This window comes from Nelumbo lutea, chromosome 4, assembly GCF_056320005.1.
Source record: "Nelumbo lutea isolate HS-2025 chromosome 4, American lotus-T2T, whole genome shotgun sequence".
NCBI lineage: Eukaryota > Viridiplantae > Streptophyta > Magnoliopsida > Proteales > Nelumbonaceae > Nelumbo > Nelumbo lutea.
The window spans coordinates 50,325,853-50,342,110 of NC_142687.1; the positions used below are offsets into that span (position 1 = coordinate 50,325,853).

Sequence of the window (16,258 nt, forward strand, 5' to 3'; positions counted from 1 at the left end):
AGCTATAGCCAACAATATCTTAATGGGTTTAAGCACAGTCACATGCGAAAAGGTTTCAACCTTTCCATCAAACTTCCTCTTGTAAATCCATTTGCAGCCAATTGCTTTTACCCCAAGGGGGGTCTACAAGAGTTCAAACTCTGTTGGTTTTTATTGAGTCCATCTTGATTTTTATGGTATCTACCCACTTTTAGGGAGTTTATGTCTAACATAGCTTCTTATAAGTTATGGGATCTTTCTCTCTGTCCATTGCTTCCATCCTATAACTTTCTTGATCATAGCCAAAACATATAGGAGGTTTAGATACCCGAGCAGATATTCTAAGCTGAATATTGTCGTCTAGAAGTTGTGGACTATCTCCCACTACCATTGAGCCCTCTTCATCTAGAATCACTTCCCGATAATGATTGTTTAGGATGTAGTCATTTTCTAAGAAGTGGACATTTCGACTAACAAAAACCTTTTGCTCTCATAGGTAATAGAAGACATACCCAATAGAGTCCTTGGAGTAGCTTACAAATAGGCAACAACTTGTTTTGGATTCCAATTTGTCTGCACTTGCTTTTTTGACGTGTGCTGGACAACCCCATATTTTCAAGTGTCTTACACTTAATTTCTTGCCATCCATATCTCAAAAGGAATCTTATGAACCGACTTAGTTGGAACCCAGTTTAGCACATAGGTCAAAATCTCTAATGCATGTCTCCAAAAGGATATGGGTAATTTTGAGTGGATAAGGAGTGACCGAACCCTATCCAATAAAGTCCAATTTCTTCTCTTTGATACACTGTTCAATTGTGGTGTAGTAGGAGGAGACAATTGTGATATGATCCCATTGTCCTTTAAGTAGTCATTGAATTCATTGGAGAGATATTCACCTCCTTTATCTAATTGATGAATTTTGATTTTTCTTCTCAACTATTTCTCAACTTCATGTCTAAACTCTTTGAACTTTTCAAATGATCCAAGCTTATGTCTCATTAGGTACATGTAACCATACTGGGAATAGCCATCAGTGAAAGTTATAAAATAAGAGTGTTGGTTCTGTGTCCTAACATTCATGGGACCACATACATTAGTATGTATAAGGTCAAGTGTGTTCATACTTCTTTCAGGCTTACATGTAAATGGCCTATTTGCCATCTTCCCTTGAAGGCAAGGTTCACAAGTTGGTAGATCTTCTACTGTAAGAAAATCTAGAGGACCATCATTCACCAATCTTGAGATATGTTTTTTGTTTATATGGCCAAGTCGGTAATGCCATAGACATATGGGATTAATCGTTTCTCGTGTTCTTTTTATGGGATGTGTTCCTCATTGTTTCGATCACATTTATTTCTAGAGAATGGTGGAAAACGTAAAGACCATTGTCAAGTTCTCCATGACTAAGGAATTTGTCATTTAATTTAATTATAATCTTATTACTAAATAAAATAGAATAACCACCCTTACAAACCTTAGAAACTGAAATCAAATTTTTTTTAAGTAATGGAATATAAAGATAATCTTTTAAAGTAATAGTCCCTTCTCTAAAAACTAAATTTGTTATTCCTATAGCAACAACTACAACGATTGCAAATGTTCCCAAAAAAGCATGACCTTGTCATCATTCAACCTTATGCTTTCTTGGAACCCCTACAATGTGTTACGTGCATGAGTAGAAACCCCAGAGTTAATACACCAAGATGCAGAAGTAGCCAACATGTTAGTCTCTATGAACTGAGTTTTGAAAGTACCTTATTTTTCTTTATGAGGGATTCTAGATATTGAGGACAGTTCCTCTTTCTTCTGCATCTTTTGTTTGTTGCCCATCCTCTGAGGCATCTTCTTGCTCTTTCATTTCTTCCTACCATTTTTGCCTCCTTCAACAAGCATGACCACTGGATTGTCCTTTCTAATCATTTCTTTATCTCTCTGTAACATATTATCGAGCTCTTATAAGCTAGTTGTTAGCTTGTTCATGTTGTAGTTCATGACAAATTGATTAAAAGATGTGGATAGAAATTTTAAGATGGCATCAGTCTTGGTGTCATCATCGAACTTAGAACCAAGATCCTCTAGTTCATTTATAAAACCTATCATCTTCATGACATAGGCATAAACTAGTGGTTCTTGGTCATCTTGGTGGTCATCAATAATTTGATGACCTTTTGTGGTGCAGAACAATTTGCTCCTTATCCATAGTCTTTAGACTATTTAGAATATCTTTGTAGTTTTCTACTTTGTCAAATTGCCTTTGGATATAGTTGTCCAATGAGGCAATGATGTAACATCGGACAAGAGAGTTTTTCTCTTCCCATTTCTGATATTCCCTTCTTCTTGCTTTAGAGGCTCTATTAGTAGGCATTCTAGTGCTAGGTTGGTGGCAATTTTGTTCAATTTCTCTGATGTGAGAACCAAGTTAAGGTAACAAAACTAATCTATGTAGTTTGGTCCATTGAGTTTGTTGTCATCTAACAATTTAGTGAATTGTCTATGTGCCATTTCTAACAAATATCATGCATATATTAGCCCACAACCTAATTATTGTTTCATGTTATGTACCATAGAAAGGACTTTTATTTACGTTCCATTTCCATTTGTTCATCTCTGAGATTTCTCTCTATCTTAGTGGCGGAGACATTTTTCATATCTCTGGAATTGTAGGAAATCATATAGGTGCATGGGGCCAACTATTTCAACTATATAACCCCATCACTTTTTGTGAAGGATCACGTATCCACCCTTTTGATGAGCTTTCCCTTTGGCCTCCATCAAACAAGGTTCATTGTCATTTTATGTTAAATCTTTTTAACTGGTAAGTGCTGACTCATTATATCGGGAGCCCCAACGTATTGTGAAAGAGTTTTCCATTTTAGGATAGGCCCCTCCCACTAGTCTATGACATCCCTATCATTCTATGAAGCAATTCCACTAGTTGTTCCAGTAAAAACAGATAACTTAATTTATGGTGCATCTCTGCCCACCAATTCGGATTGCTTTCATGATAAATGACAAAAGGCCTTTAAAGATATCATCTTATGACATTCCTGATCTCATAGCACTTATATTAATCATAAGGAAATAAGTATATTAGTCCTTATGTCAGATTTAAGTCTTACCATAGTAGCTCCCACTAACTTTCATAAAATCATATTCAAATGGACCCTAAATGGGCTAGGATTCCCAAGAGGTTTATTTTTAGAGAGGAAATAAGAGGAGTGCCCATTAGAGGGAGATCATACAATAATCCATGGACATCATGGAAATGATGTGCATTCAACCATGATGGCTGTGGAGAGCAACATAAGTCTTTTTATGGGCCAAACACTTATGGTCCATACACGAATCACATTCACATAGCACATTGAAAGAATGGTAGGATCCATCTAATGGACGCCATAAAGATTGCGGAATGGGTGGGCGAATTTCAAAAATTTTCTTACCTTCTCCCAACTGGGAATCGTATTCCCTAAATTTAGAATACAATATTCAAGGATCCTACTTGAACCATAATCGAACCAGATCTGAACCAAAAGAAAATAGAGGAATTATACCTGATCCAAAGAAGCAGTATCTCCCAAAGTTGGTGTTCACGCCCAAAGAGGACACCAAGATCCGCTCCTGCTAAAGATGACACAGCTGTAGGTGGAACGGAACCAGTAGAGTGCGTCCTACACACGGGATCCTTCTCACGAACCCTCTGGAAACTCTGAGCACCAAATCTTTTACAGTCTTTTCTACAAGACTGATGTCAAGAATTGATTTCTTGATTTCTTTCTTCTGCAAAGATCAAATCTTGCAAGAAGGAATGGCGGCAGCTGGAGGAGAACTCCTGGGACGAAGATGGCTGAATTGCTTCTCTTCTCTCTGGAGTGTGTATGAGATCTAATCTCAGTTCGCAGGATACTTTCTTGCTTACAACCCCTGGTTCGAAATCTGATATTTCTCTCTTAGGGTTTCTCATCTTTTTTTCTTGATTAAGAAACCTCCTAATTAGGAGTTACCCCAATCCAAATCAGTATTTGGATAGGGGATTATCTTAATCCTATCTGCAGATTAAGTTAGCTTACTCCTGATCTTATCAGGAGGTTACCAGATTCAACTCTAATTTGAATTTGGTCTCCTAGGGTGGATAAGGTTAAAGGCCCAATCCTTTTCTAACTTTAATCCCAGATACGCCCCATAGATGGGTGATCATATCAGCCCAGCTCGAAATGGGCTTTTGGCCCATTAAGTGTTCAGTGCTTAACTAGTTTCCAATCTGCTGCCCAGTTGGGCTTCTTTGTATGGCGTGGGACCCAAGCATTGATCTACACACCAGCCACATGGGTTTGGCCCAGCCTTTATTACAAGGCTCAGCCGAATTCACTGAAAAACTCAGTGAACCCCTGAGCCCATCACATGGACCCTATGGGCCCAACACTTACATTAAGTGGTCCCTGGGCCAAGCCATCTTATAAAAACCCAGGGACTGTGGGCAGGTGCAAGATTAGCCCATCAGGTACTATCCTAAATGATCTTACACTTAACCTCTCAGCCCTTAATGATCAAGCACTGCCCGACAAAAAATGACATCTCCCTCGGCTGCAAGGAACAGTGCCGCACTCTCCACTCACATGGATCCCGAGAATTAAAACCATTTGCAAACACTTTGAAATCGTACATATATATATATATCATATATAAATTTTGCAAAACAAAATTCCAACGATTGAAATCAACTGCCAGCAGTTTGGTTTCCATCAAAGAGAGTGCCTTCCCGATCATTACCTTTGTCCGACAAAGGGGCTGATCCTGTCACTATGATCACCCACTCAGATGAATTCTCAGACTATCCCAACATACCCAGGTTTTGATCCCCGCTAAGGATCTCACTGAATGGCATATCAAAGACAGCCCGATTCGACACCTAGTGAAGTGTCATAATCGAGTCTAGGGGTCAGGTGTAACTTTCCAGTTTTGCCCATCTGTCTCCAAGGTCCAAGGCAATACTGGAAATCTGGTCCAGTTCAAGCATTCGAGTAATCCCATACTACATGTGCCTTGGGTCTTAACCTGGTGGCCGAGATAGGCCATCCCAACACTTGGTAACACACCAGTATCAGCCTTGGTAGGATAAATCTCTCCAGACTTATCCAACGGCTGTGAACATTTAAAACTAACACGAGTCTCTATAAGTGTCCAGTTTTAGGGTCTTACACAGAATTATACCAAACAACATGAATCAAACATGCATTTTATTTATTTACACTAAATATCAAAAGTACATCAAATCGGATTGAAGCTAAGGGTATACAAAACTGTCTAACACACATCACATACAAAATTGACCAAAATCAAATTAAAACTTGTAAAACCTTCAATTAGATTAACACATAACACATGATTGCCCCATTAATGGACATAATTATTAAATAATATTTATCTTGGTATATGAAACCAATTACAAAAGGAAGTTTGGCCCATATATCTATCCATATTGAAATGGGCTTAACTTGCTTTAATCTAATTCTAATTAGGTTTTACAGGCATGGGCCGAATTAATCCATCCAGTGGTCCATCAAACCCCTGGTCTAGATCCAAAATTGATCACTTATACAGTGATCCAAAGGGCTGTTAACAGTTCCCAAATAACCATAGGTTCGACTTATGTAAGTGGGACCAAAACTAGGTCAAATCGGCCTAGGGTTTGGTGCCCAAAACATGCACAATCCACATAAATTATGATATGAAAATTCTCAATTATGATTCACATTCATATAAGACTAGGTCATGATAGGGTTTCTTGGGAGACAAAGATAAGATGAGAGAACAAGAGAGAGGTGTTCTAGTCTATTTCACCCCCTTCTTCTTTTATCTTCTTATGGAGCACTCTCCTAATCAAATTAGGAAATTATTCAAATCTAATTTGGATCTGGACTCTATTAAGAAATAAGCCTTATCATCTTAAGATGATAGGTGCTCTATTGATTTGACCCAGATCACATGAAGTTGCCATGTGACAAATAAATCTTATTAATTATGGGCCTTAAGCCCATCTACTTCAAAGGCTCACGACCCAAGGTGTTGCATGGCCACTTTAGGCCTGATATTGTAGGGCGTTGGACCCTACAATGATCTCAGATAAGCTCACATGAGTTTGACCCAACCTTTGAAAGAGACTAGGTCAAATTCACTATTCAGGGCAGTGAGCCTTTGACCCAATCAACATTGGCCCAGTTTGAGCCCAACATTTACACATGAGTGATCATTGTATTCAACCACCCTATGAAGACACAAAGATAATGAACTTATGTAAGACAGTCCATCAGGTAATCATCATTGTAATAGTCTCTTACACTTAACCTCTCAGTCCATAATGATCAAAACACTACGCAACAAGGATGTACCTCTCCCCTGGCTACAAAGTGCAGTGCCACACTTTCTACTTCGATGTATCTCAGGGTTAAAACCTTTTGCAAACCTTTTTCATAAAATAGTAGTATATATTATATAAATACAAATTGTAAAACCAAATTTCAAACATAGGTGAAATCCATTGCAAACCGTTTAGGTTTCCATCAGAGAGAGTGTAAACATTGATATTCACTTTGTCTGACAAAGGGGTCGATCTTATCACTATGATCACCCACTTAGGTGAATTCTTAAACTGCCCCAACATACAAAGGTTTTTAACCCTTAATGGACCTCACCGATTGGCATATTAAAGACATCACAATCTAACACCTAATATAATACCATAATCAAGTATCAGATTATGTGTAATTTCAAGTTTGCGCATCTATTTCCAAGGTCCAGGGCATAATTGAAAATTTGTCCAAGTTCAGTGCTTCTAATAAACACCCACTAGATGTACTTGGGGTCTAACCCTAACAACTAAAACAAGCTGCTCCAACCCTTGGCAGCACACCAATGTCAACTTTGTCAAGATAAACTCCCCAAGTCTATCCAGTAGCTGAGAAATTGCTTCAATAATTATTTTTTTAATATATTTATAATGTTTTCTTATTTTTATCATTTTTTAAAATAAAAAATAAATTATAATCATTTAAGTAAAAATAATTATTAATTATATTTACACTTAAAAGTTGTGCCAATGCATGTTTTATGGTTGGATAGGATAGTTAGGTTTTTTCCATCCCTTAAAACTTAAGAATTATAATTTATAAATTATAGTTAAACATTGAGTTTTTAATAAAATTATAATTGACCACAACATATTTCTTCATAAAACTATTAAAATATATTAATTTAACATATATACACCTCATTGAAACCTTATATTAACTTTTTAAGTATTATTAATGTATTTTTATAATTTATTAAAATATTTATAATGTTTTCATGTGTATTTAAATGTATCTTAATTTTTGTCCAATACACGAGTATCCAAGACATCCCGATTTGTCTCTTAAATTTTACTTTTTGATACACTTAGCATTTTCGATACTTTGATCCTTGGTAGTGTCAATGATGAAAAGGAAAAAAACAGGGAAAGGGAAAATTCTAACCCACGTTGCTCCGTTTTGTTTGACAAGCTAGGTTTGTAGATAAAACAATATATTATTATGTACATTACAATGTGTAATTATGTACATGGTACACCCCTTACGCCATCCCATACAAGTCTACAATCTCAATGGAAATATTTACAGGACAATTACAAATTGATGGTAGGAAAAGATCAAATTCATGTAATACTCGTAATGCCTAAGAGATTGGTACAAGTTTTTAATAAAAAATTACCTTGTATATGTTTGATTTTTCTTTAATGCCAAATCCAATTTTATGGGCGGAAAATTTTCATAGTTTTTGAAACCTGGAGCCGACAGAAAGGGCACCTAGAGACAGCAGATGAGCATCTACGACAGAGTACGTGGCCACAAGGAATTATCGCTATATCTACCTCCGTGCTCAAGCAGATTCTGCACAGCCATGCAGCTTTTGCTGCGTCAATTTCTTTTTCTGCTACTTCAGCTTTTTCCTGCAAAAATTTCCCCCTATCAAAAAAATACGCTAAAAGAAAGAACAGTTATTTCCAGATTCAGACAGCATCCCGACTTAGAAAATAAATGTCATTATTTCAAAATCATAAAACAAAAGGTAGCCTCATCAGAACATGCCACATGGGGGATCATATGATATTACTTATTAGATGTCTATAGTTTCAAATTTAGATTTTCATATGGTCTATTTTTGACACATGGCAAAGGCTTATGTCTATAACAGCCCATCCAAAGCTTTGATGTTATTGCTATGAATAGAATGCAGAGAAGGATCCGCTAGGCCCCCATATACCTGCTACATCGGAAGATTTTTCCACCAACTTCTCTAAACAACTATAAGTCACTGTTAGAATACAAGGCAAAGCGCAACTATATCACTGTTAGACATGTACAAGAGCAAATTAGCAGGCCCAACCCATCTAGCATGTTGCACAAGTTGAATTTCTTGCTTGCATCCCTGTAGATATCATGCACACGGGAATGCACCATTTCTGGACAATGAAAAATGTCTAGCCAATTCCTTAATGTGTAGAACTGTTGCAGTGATAAAATAACCTCACTGTCTAATCTAGATCCCTAGTTGTTTTTGACTGGGGCTACACATACCAGGGGGGGGGGGTATTGGTGGAAACTCCTGCGTCTCTACTATTCTGAAGCCAGAGATGTACCAACTGGGCCACCAATCGGTTGGCATTTGGCAATATAGATCCCTAGTTTGAGGTCAAAGGACAGCATAGACAGTCTAACAGTGTCAGATTGCAAAAGAAATAGTTATCATCCAGGTCAGGTTTGTGGCTGTCTGAGAAGTGGCTTATTTCTTTAAATCTGGATCAAAAGAGGTCAGAATACTGTCTTTAATATTTTACCAGTTAAATCAAATCTGTAAAATGCGGCCAGATGTCCGTCAAAGCTTGACAAGAAGAGACTGCACATCCACTTAACGAGGTAGAAGCAAATAGAAAGTAGTAAAAAAACCAAGCAGAATACCTGCTCAAGTAGCAGCACTGCCTGAACTTCCTTGAGTTGCTCTTGCAGGTTCAAGGTTGTTTGCAGTAGGGATTGCTTCTCCACATCCATATTAATTCCAGCGGCAGAAAGCATGTCATGTACTGCCTGCACCAATTCTGCTGCTGAAACTCGACTATACTGGAGTTCCTTACTTTGCTGCAGTCAAAAAAGTAATCTTTGTGACCTTCATGCAATATCAATATTGTGCATCAACTTAAGGGTGCAGTTCCTAGTACATATGAAGTACATATGAAGCACACCTCCATCCAGTGAGCTTTCAGCCAACCATTTTCTTATAGTTCTGGACAAGGTAAAATTTAAATGTGTAGTCCTAACTCCTAAGCCAGTCCTGAACACAAGCATTCGTAGCCAGTCCCTAGTAGGGGTGTCAATGGACCAGTTTTTGGGTTGGACCCCATCCAAATTGATTTAATTAGTATGGGTCAATAAGACATTGAATTGGACCAATATCTGGTCCACTGATAGAAGATAAGAATACAGATCTCAATGGACCAGGTTTGGATTGTAACCAATTTGAGCAGATTGGATGGTCCAGACATTGAATTGGACTGGTCCAGAGTATTCATCAGATTGGATTGCACCTGGTCCATCTGTCATGGATTCATATTGGACCAGATCGGATTGGACCAAATATGGTCCAATTGACATCCCTAGTCCTAGTGCAAACCATAAAAAAATGCTTTGGGATTCACAAACTGCGAGAGAAATGGAAGAAGAAAAGTTCCTTAGTCATATTTGAATGGCAAGATGCTAAAGACCTGCCAAAACATGATGCTCCCAGGGCAAGCTGTGTATTTTCCATTCAATAACTTGATTTGGAAAGCATCTATTGTGCTGGGACAAGATTTGTGGATTGCAAAATTGCTGTGTATGTACCACATGCACTGTTTACCTCTGTTGAACAATTGTTGTCCAGGTGGAGCTCGTCATGTTACAAATTATTGCTAGTATTATTGTATTAAAAGTGAAGCCACATAAAAACGGATTTATGACAAAAAGGTCACAAGAAGAAGCTCACACCTGAGAAGGTCCAGCTACGTGTCTTTCAGCACCTTTCAGTACCTCGACATCCATCTTGTTTTCCATATCCACATGCCTAGCATCAGTAGAGGGTGACATGGAACTCTCATTGGCTGTTGATATGGCTCTAAATGAGAAAATCTGAGATGAGAGAAGAGGCTCAGTTATCCCTGGCGCTGTCTCCACCTTAAACCTGTAAAGTGCTTGTCCTGCTGATGGCCTTACATCTTCAGGAACTCTACCATACTTCAATTTTTCTCCATCCTTTCCTGTCCTCCATGCCACTATCTCTCCGGCATAGAAGGGTCTTAGTGGATGAAATTGCACCTGATGAGCATCCTGCGGCAGCAAGTCCTTGCCAAGCAACCAATTATGCCCAAATTTGGGCTCAATTTCTCCTTGTTCATACCCAAGTTTCATGGTACCAACAATTGCTTTCTCTGAATCCTGTGGACAGGATAATAATGGCCCAATAGGTAATGGGATTGGTGAGCTCAGTACCTGGCTCACAACAACAGCAATAACATCGAAAATGGAAATATAATGTGGAGGTTCAGCAACTAAAATACAAGTCTTCGACTGGTTGACAAATTGAAGAGTCCTATGTCCAGGTTCATTCTCCCACTCAGGAATAATGGGTTTCTTATTTACACGGGTAATGTCTAGAGACTTTGGAAGTAGAAGAAACCTAGTACGTAGGCACTGAACAAACTGCAATTTATCTGCAATGGATTCAAGTAAGCTTTGTACTCTCTCCAATGTCAGGCCTTCAAATGCAGGCATGTTACCGGTTATGCAATTCCCAATAGTCCATACCGCAACCTGAAATGATCTACTCAACAGCTTTTCCCTGATAATTGTGAGTGGAACTGTTCCAATGCTTTCAATGACTGCAAGTTGTTGTTCAGGATCCAGTTCCTATTACCAGATGCAGATTCATTTGAAAAATGGTAGGACATGCATATTGGAGAAATAAAGAAATGATTAGGAGGAAAGTTTTCGCAAAAATAGTGATTCATAGATAATCATCTTACCTCGACAACCGCTTCAGATAGCTTTCTAATGTCCAAGGTTGTGCATATTCTTTCTGGAAGATACGGGTGAACAAATCTTAGTCTTGAAGTGTCTATAGACCCGATAAACCTTGAGCCATAAGAATCAATATATACACATGATCTAGCTAGAACAAGTCTGCATCCATCATCTGGGACAATTGCTTCTGAACCAGATGCGTCTGACTTGTTTGCCTGCATAATTCCATCACAAATAAATTGCAGAGTTTCCATCACTGCACGGAGTTCATTTGGATTTAGGCGCTGGTATCCACATTCCTTCTGGAGATTCAGCAAAATATCCTTTGCACGGTCAACTGATAGCACATCTTGAAGACCCAAATCCTTGAGAATCTTGACAAAAGGGAGGTAGATGGTAGGAAGTTCAAAGGCAAATGGAGAGAGGTTTATTGTCAGATGCACAAAAAGGGAGTTTGCTGTAACTAGTCTTGTTCCATTGGCAACGGCAATGAATGCTACTCTCTGCAATTCTGTTATATCTGAATGAGAACAAAAAGAATATAGTTAAATAATGGAGAGAGGTTCAAATGAATGCTCTAATTAGTCATGTTCCATTGGAAACTGCAATGACATCAGCACCCATATGGATGTGTAACCTAGAAAAAGATAAATCATAAAATTAGATAGTTCAATTGTGGAATGAAGGATGTTGGAAGTAACGAAATGTTAGGAGTTTTATTTCTTTCATAATTAGGTGGTGGCTGTAATTATTTTCCCTTTTGTTTCTTTATTACTTACAAGGGGTATGATTGTAGTTTCGGCATTCATCATCAAATTAATAAAAGATGGGTGGCAGTTGAGAGCTGTTAGTTCAATATATTCTGGTTTCCACCCTAGTTCTCCTCTCTATTCTCTTCTCTTCTCCACATCTTCTCTTCTTATCTTCTCAGTTCTGAATATTTTCTAGACTGTTTTCAGGCTTTATTTTATTTGTTTCAGGTCTGATCACACTGTATCAGAGTCAAAGTGATTGACCTGGTCTGTTCCAGACACCATACAGTGATACAACCCTCTGTCTACAAATAACTTTCTCTAGATATTAATGGAAGACAAGAGGACTAAAAAGGGCTGATCACCCAATAGAAAAGAGGCAGCCATGGCCATTTTTCTGGAGTTGTTGGTGGTTTTCTAGATTCCTTCTAATTGGTGATTCAAAGGGGGACTAGTTATAGATGGTACAGGTTAGTTGCTTGATTCCATGGGTTTTCTATTGAATGATGTGTGAAAACAGTGTGGTGACACATGCTTTTCTATGCCCAACTCATGTTTTTGAAGGCATCTAGCAGTTAGAAAAGATTTTTTGTGTTTTCCCTGAGTTGTGGCTATAGTTTTTATGTTTTCAGACTAGTGGAAATTGTTGTTTGGTGGTCTATCATCTTGGGGTGAGTTAATTTTTTGGTGCAGATTGCTGAAACAGTATAACAGGGTTCCCTTTTGAATTACGGCATCCACAGGAAGTAAGACTCTAGCATGCTAATACAGCTAGAATCTAACTGCTAGGGGGAAATTGAAATATATTAAAGACAATAAACCTGTTAAAGTGAGCCGAATAGGGGTAGTTTAGTCATCTTATGTTTGTTAAGTGATTTGCTTATGTGGCAGTTTTATTAGAGACACTCTGCCCCACACTTAAGTAAGGGCAGTTTAGTCTTTGTAAATGTCATTAGAATCTAAATGACTATTAAGGGGGTCGACTGAATGGAATAACCATCAGATTTCGACAGACCCTTCTTTTCTTTCTTCTTCTTCTTCTCTTCTTTCTTCTCTTCCTGGTTCGGGTTACTGTAGCAGCATTCGAAACATGGTATCAGAGCCATGTTCCTGACCTACTTCAGTTCGTAAAGCATCTCAGCAGTGTTCGTGACCCTTCTTCCTTCGTTTCTGGTCAGTCAATGGAGAGAACTGGTTCGTCCTAGGTCTGAAACATCACAGCTCGTCTCTCTCTGCTGTGCATAATCTTCTTCATCAAGAAAAGTGGCTTCAGCAGTGAATGGTTGGTTGAGACTCTCAAAGGAAGGTCGGTTATCTCTTCTTCTTGTGTTGCTGGTATTTCTGGGTAGAAACCCTTCAAGAATCTGTTACTACTGATCAGAACCTAGAGAACTAGGTTCATTGTTGCCCTAGAATGGGCTGTGTGTACAGTAGCCGAATGGTGTAGAGGCTGCTGTAAGTTGTTGAGTGGTGTTAGGGCTGCTGTAAGTGGCCAAGTGGTGTAAGGTGTAATGTAGTGACCTAGCCGAGCTTCTTGTGGTTGTGTAATACTCTCTTAAAAGGGTTAAACTAGTCTGAACTGGGTGAAACAGGTTTGACTATGTTGTGGTGCTTGTGGTGCACAATCTTTATTGAGTGGTTGTAAGAGGGCTTACATGTGATTAGTGAGTGCTAAATTGATGCTTATGTGGTTCGTGGTGTTGTGAAATCAGCAGTAGTGTGAATAAGAACAAGGCGTGTTTACCCACTGTTGTGTTTAGGGGCTACTATAGGTTCTGGAACATCAAACTTTGAATAACAGCTGTCAGCTTGTAGCTGAGAATTCAGGTTAGAGGCAACTGTGAAAGAGTACAATGGCAGCAATAGGAGATGGGAATAATGATCAGAAACCTAGTGTGGTGGTTTCCCCTGACTACCTAGGTGTACAGATGACCTCAATTAAACTGAATGGGGAGAACTATGTTCCATGGGCTAAATCAGTGAAGTTTTCCTCAAGGCAAAGAGGAAAGTGAAGCATGTAAGAGAGGATAAACCATTAGCTGACTCTCCAGGATTTGATGATTGGGAACAAGAAGATGCTCAAATCATGAAATGGCTATAGAACAGTATGGAACCCAAAATTAGTGCCAACTTCATGTTTCTTGATACGGCTAAGGATATATGGGAACATGCTAAGAAATTGTATTCTGGACAAGATAATACAACAAGAGTATATCAACTTTATCAGGAGTACTTTGATTTGCAACAAGGAAACAAAACACTAGAAGAGTACTATGCCTGCATGAAGAATATAAGGAATGAACTCAATGTCTATCATCCCCTCACTCCAGATATTAAAGTTCAGCAACAACAAAGGGAACAACTAGATGTTACAAGATTCTTGGTGGGGCTGAAAATGGAGTATGAACCAGTTAGGGCCCAAATATTAGGAAGCTCTACCCTTCCTACACTTGAGGAAGTATTCTCACGGCTTCGTAGAATTTCTTTGGGACAGACAGAGAATCCCACACAGTCTGATAGATCAGCACTTGTGACAGCTAGAGGAAGTGGACACAGTACAAGAGGGGGAGGACATGCCTCCCGAGGAGGCCGTGGCAGTTCCATGATCGGTCGGGGTGGTCGTGACTCAGGGGGAGGCAGTGGTAGAGGGAGGAATAACTCTGCAAGAAAGTGTACTCATTGTGGCAAGGAAGGACACACAGTGAATTTTTGTTATGACCTACATGGCCCTCCCTCTAAATGGGCTAATCATGCTGTAGCAGGTGAGGTTGATATCAGTGACAGTAAACAGGCAGACCGAACTCCTCCCACATCTACATCTACTTCTGGGAGGGAGATGGTGAGTGTACCGCGTGATGAGTATGAGCGGTTCCTTCAAACCACTTCACAGCATGCCACTGCCACACTTGCCCACTCAGGTATTGCTTGCATGTCATCTAAAACCTCTCCCTGGAATATTGACTCTGGAACCTCTGATCACATGACTGGGACTCCAAGTGTGTTCTCTTCTCTTTCTGAAACTTCCACACCACAAACTATTACACTCGCCAATGGGTCCTCATCTCCCATCTGTGGTGTTGGTAATGTTGACATGGCTCCTCTGTCCTTATCATCTGTTTTATATGTACCTAAGTTTCCATTCAATCTTATGTCTGTTAGTAAAATAACCAAAGCTCTTAACTGTTCTGTTACCTTCTTTCCTTCCACTTGTGTTTTTCAGGATCTCACGACGGGGAAGAAGATTGGTGGGGGGCATGAAGCTGGTGGATTGTATTATCTTGACGGTGGTGGATCTTCAATTGCTCTTCAGACTTCACTTACTCCTCTACAATGGCATTGCCGACTGAGACATCCATCTCTCAAGGCTCTCAAGATATTGGTCCCGTCTTTGAGTCATTTGTCAGTTTTGCAATGTGAGTCATGTCAGTTTGGGAAACACCGTCGTGTGTCATTCAGTCCAAGAGTTGAGAGTCGTATGTTGAGTCATTTTTCTTTGGTTCATTCAGATGTTTGGGGTCCAATCAAAATAGAGTCTTATAATGGGTACAAGTATTGTCTCCTTTATTGATGATTGTTCAAGAATGACGTTGATTTACTTATGAAAGAAAGAAGTGAATTATTTTCCATTTTTCAAAAATTCCATGCTGAAATACGCACACAATTTGGTGTTCCAATCAAAGTTCTCCGTTCAGATAATGGTCGTGAATACTTTCTTACTTCATTTCAACAGTATTTAAAACAACATGGCATTATCATCAGACCTCATGTGCATTCACTCCTCAACAAAATGGGGTAGTTGAACGGAAGAACCGTCAGCTTCTTGAAACTGCTCGGTCTATTCTTCATCACATGAATGTTCCTAAACGGTTTTGGAGTGATGTACTCACTGCATGTTTTCTCATTAATTGGATGCCCTCTTTCATTCTTCGTGGTCAGTCCCCCTTCTCTATCTTATTTCCCACTTTATCTCCATTTCCATTAACTCCTCGTGTCTTTGGTTGTGTGTGCTTTGTCCACAATCTGAGTCCTGGAATAGACAAGCTAGATGCACGCTCAATTAAATGTATCTTCCTTGGCTACTCTCGGACTCAAAAAGGGTACAAGTGTTATAATCTCATTACCCGAAAGTGCTATGTCTGCCCTGATGTCACCTTTTTTGAGTCTGTCCCCTTCTTCTCAAGACATGAAGCACCTTCGTCTCCACCCTTACTTCCTCTTCCTCTTCCTGTCAGTGATTCAGTTCCAGATGCTGTTGTTGGAGTAGACTCATTACCTCATCCAGTGCAGATCACCACCGAACGACCACCGATCCGGCAAGTGTATACACGTCAAACGACACCGGCCCCTCCTCTAGCTTCTACCTCATCTACGAATCCTCTCATGGCTCCTATTGCTGAACCTTCAGACCTTGACCTACCCATTGCCTTACGGAAAGGT

General features: G+C 39.2%; 1 protein-coding gene across 1 annotated transcript in view; it reads right to left on the reverse strand.

The window, feature by feature from the left end:
* Window positions 1-7,525: 7,525 nt before the first annotated feature.
* Window positions 7,526-16,258, reverse strand: part of LOC148855687 (Zinc finger, C3HC4 type (RING finger) family protein) — a 91,574-nt gene continuing 82,841 nt past the window's right edge. Inside the window, exons 10-13 of the mRNA XM_088941507.1 lie at window positions 11,072-11,589; window positions 10,038-10,955; window positions 8,976-9,152; window positions 7,526-7,966 (exon numbers count right to left, since the gene is read on the reverse strand). Coding sequence (XP_088797633.1) covers window positions 7,769-7,966; window positions 8,976-9,152; window positions 10,038-10,955; window positions 11,072-11,589 — 1,811 coding nt within the window. The 3' untranslated portion in view covers window positions 7,526-7,768. The remainder of the gene's footprint in view (window positions 7,967-8,975; window positions 9,153-10,037; window positions 10,956-11,071; window positions 11,590-16,258) is intronic.